Below are 3,646 nucleotides of genomic sequence, written 5' to 3'. Positions count from 1 at the left end.
TAACTTGTGTAAAAATGTATCGTATTTAATAGTATTTCGTAACAAAAATATAACTATTTCGTATACACCTCTACGCACATCAACTTTACAATGAACTAAAATGTGTCTGAAACGGTGAGCAAAAGTGTTTATAATTTATATAAATATAGAAATTACTCATAATTATTACTCGACGTCTATCATTGTTGTTTCATCTCATTTTCATCTGCAGACGTGTATCAGGGTATTACTTCTATGGTAGCCTAATTAGTAAATTAGATTCAAAAAGAATATAACACATGGTAAATTTAGTAAAACGCGCTGTGAATTGTTCATACTGAGGCTCACACATTCGCTTGTTAATTGTTATCAACAAAATGAACACAATGAGTTAAAAACAAATGATGAATATCCATCTCAATTTCCCCTGTACATTCAAAAGCTAGCTTCTTGTTTACACGTAGAAGCTCACAATCTAAACTTTCACCACTCAAAGTTTACAAATACATCAAGATTCATCTTTTACGCCTCTTTCGCCAAAGAGGGCCACAATCTCTTTAATTCCCAGAAAGCGTTTGGACGATGGTGTTGTGCCATGGGTCCGATAAATGTTGCAATAGGTTATCAAATGGCCCTTTTCCAGTCACATTGTGCTGAATCACGAACCCCAAGAACGCCAACATAGCCAATCTCCCTGCATTAGTAACACAAAAATTTACTCAATAATGTTTCAACATAACAATTATCAATAACTAGTTATATGAACCCACCCATGTGGTCAAGTGGTTCACCCTTTGCACTTTGTGCATTGGGATGGGGGTGGGGAGGTCTCAAGTTCGAGTCTCTTCCCTTAAAAATATTCGTGGTATTTATTTCCTGAAAGCCGAATTGCCCCGGGGAAGGTTTTACCGACCCATATCATTTGCGTGGCAAATGAGAGTATTCGATGCCAACAACTTGCCTTAAAAAAAAAAAAAAATAACTAGTTATATACTTATATATAACATTTTATACCGTTAGCAATTTCTTTGTCTTTAGCCTCTGCAGTGGGTGCGAAATTGAGGGGATTAAAGATACCACCAGGGTACCCAACTTCATTAGGAGGTAAACTATAACTTTTAAAGATTGGATCTTGATTAACACTTCCTGGATTCTTGATATCTTGCCACCTTCTGATTTCGACGTAGTGGAACAAGATGAACTCGATAACTAACAAAGTAGAGGACGATGCGAAGTATTCCGATTTTCCTGCATCATACCACTTAGGTACGTTGAGTATGCCAATGCTTGTCAAAACCTCTGGCAACAACATTCCGGCTACACCCAACATGGCCCACCTCCCGTTCACAAGCTCAGCTTGCACGAACCATTTTAAGCTCTCCGGATCCTCAGCTAAACCCAACGGGTCAAATCCATTATCACCTGCAAGACTGTATACAAAAGCATAAAAGAGTCTATTATAACCTCACAATAAATAGTATGTCTTAATTACATTTTAGAGTACTAAATGAATGTTTTTGATTGTAACAACGTTATTTAACGTGTGGCGACCCGTTATACTGACCATACAAGTTATGTGACCAGTTTAACGGGCCGCATTACATTTTAATGGATCAAGGTAAAAAAATATTAGTTTCTGGGTTTACCTTCCATCAAGGTAACCAGGAGAGGCTAGTCCGGGTAGCCATTCACCTTTCTTGGCTTCAATCTTGAATGAGACAGATGAAGTGGTTGGTCTAATGGCCAATGTGCGGGCTAACTTTCCGGATGAACCCGAAAGAAAGGTGGACCGTGAGGCCCATGGCCGGATAGCGGCAACGGATGCTTGTGTGACGGTGGCCATGTTTTATGGTGGTAAGTTTGTTTAAAGAGGGGATGTTGTAGGTATTTTTGAGGTGAGTTGAAGAAATGTGATGTTTGTGTTCATTTTGTAGGAGTTTTTTTACTAGCATACTTGTGGTTGTGGTTAGAGTGAGTTTGCTTTGGTATATTTTTTGGGATCGGACGGTTGTGATTATGTGTTTTTTGAATATTGACCAATGAAAAGTAATGGGCCTTATCCTTATCTTGGGAGCCATATCTTGAAATCTAATACCTTATTCTTGTTGGTGACAATTGTGTTGAAAGGGTCCCCTTGGATCTCTTGTTAGCTGAATAAAAAATAGACCTTGAGTTATTTTTGCATTGTTAAATGAGTGGCGTACATAGGCCGGCCAAACTGCCTAAACCTTTACTTTGTATATGGTGTTATCAACATTCATTTAACTTTTTAACTAGTTTTTAACTTGTTTGATGTATGGTGGATCAAAAATCAATTTAAAAATTAAATAATGATCAACTCGTAAATTAATACTATAGTACTCTTATTTAAAAGAGTGCAATATAAATGAAAATAAGATAAGATGATATATATACTAAGAGGTATTTGAACCTTGTTTTTAAAATATGTATAAATTTTAAATATTTGTGTGTGACAAATGAAGTAATACGTATAATAATTACTCCAATTAGATGTTTGCCAATACAGCAAGTGAGGAGGATGAATAATAATCCTCTCACAAAAATGCTATGGGCGTGAAGAATGGAAGGCTCGCGCTAGGGGAAGCAGTTCACTTTACCACTTGTATCTTTTGCACAATATATTTTAATATGCAAAAATAACCGTCAAATATAATCAAATACATGAATTTACTATTATTTATCACTTTTAACGATCAATATGTTATCAAAAGAATTTGTAACATTCATCTTGAATATAATTTGGAGTAATTAATAGTAATAACAATCGATGGTACATGTTGTTTTAAAATTTCAAATTTGATCAACTAATTAAACAGAAAATTTTGCCCATAATTTACATGTGAAGTTTTTTTTTTTTTTTTTTTTTTTTTTTTTTTTTTTCAATCTTTATTTTAATTTTTATATAAGAAATTATTATATCATCATCATCATCATTACATATGAAAAGTAAATGAGAATATATGTCATACTTATACTTACCAAAAGATATCAAATCCAGTGTATTAGGCAAGTATATATTACTAATTACTATTAATATAATATATAAATGTAATAAAAATTTTAATACACTAAAAATTGTCATACTTACCAAAAGAGATCAAATCTAGTCTATTATAATCACATTAATAAAGTATTTGGATTGCATGAAGTTAAATTAAAGATCATGTGTAGTAATGAATCAAGATGAACATCAATTGCACGCATATAATAAATTCACTATTGTTAGGTTTAATCGAAGATCCCTCGCTTATAAGAATTCAATTGTTAATTACATGAAAGCTTAGTCAAAAGATTGATTTTCAGCTAGTAACTTGAATTGATCAGATTAGGTTGATCATCCTATCTATTTGTCAGTCTGATTGAATGTCGCCTTAGTCCACACCACAAGATTAGGAATACATTTAACATGTGATTATTTGAATACTGTAAGGTAATATGTGCTTTAAATCCTGCTTTGTGAACTTTTAACTAGCTTAACCTTTTTAGAGATGATAATTGGTCTATGATTATTGTTTTGCTTTTTATTAATATAGGTAATGAAATTATCTAATAATGATTCTCTTATGATTTATTAAGTCCTAGTAACCACTTGCTTTTTAATTGCTTTTGTTTCTTTCTATTTTGTTTAATTAATTTTAATTCAAAT

The 3,646-nt window shown here is 33.0% G+C and overlaps 1 protein-coding gene across 1 annotated transcript; it reads right to left on the bottom strand.

Moving 5' to 3' along the window:
* Nucleotides 1–505: 505 nt before the first annotated feature.
* On the bottom strand, nt 506–1,902 carry LOC139892411 (chlorophyll a-b binding protein P4, chloroplastic-like). The gene is made up of 3 exons (XM_071875475.1): nt 1,626–1,902; nt 994–1,409; nt 506–673 (listed from the first exon to the last, which is right to left on the bottom strand). Exons 1-3 carry the CDS (start codon nt 1,820–1,822, stop codon nt 537–539), a joined length of 750 nt encoding a protein of 249 aa, XP_071731576.1. The 5' UTR covers nt 1,823–1,902; the 3' UTR covers nt 506–536.
* Nucleotides 1,903–3,646: the final 1,744 nt, after the last annotated feature.

Source organism: Rutidosis leptorrhynchoides, chromosome 2 (assembly GCF_046630445.1).
Source record: "Rutidosis leptorrhynchoides isolate AG116_Rl617_1_P2 chromosome 2, CSIRO_AGI_Rlap_v1, whole genome shotgun sequence".
Lineage (NCBI taxonomy): Eukaryota > Viridiplantae > Streptophyta > Magnoliopsida > Asterales > Asteraceae > Rutidosis > Rutidosis leptorrhynchoides.
The sequence above is the reverse complement of the archived record's forward strand: the minus strand, read 5'-3'. Positions and strand labels throughout refer to the sequence as shown.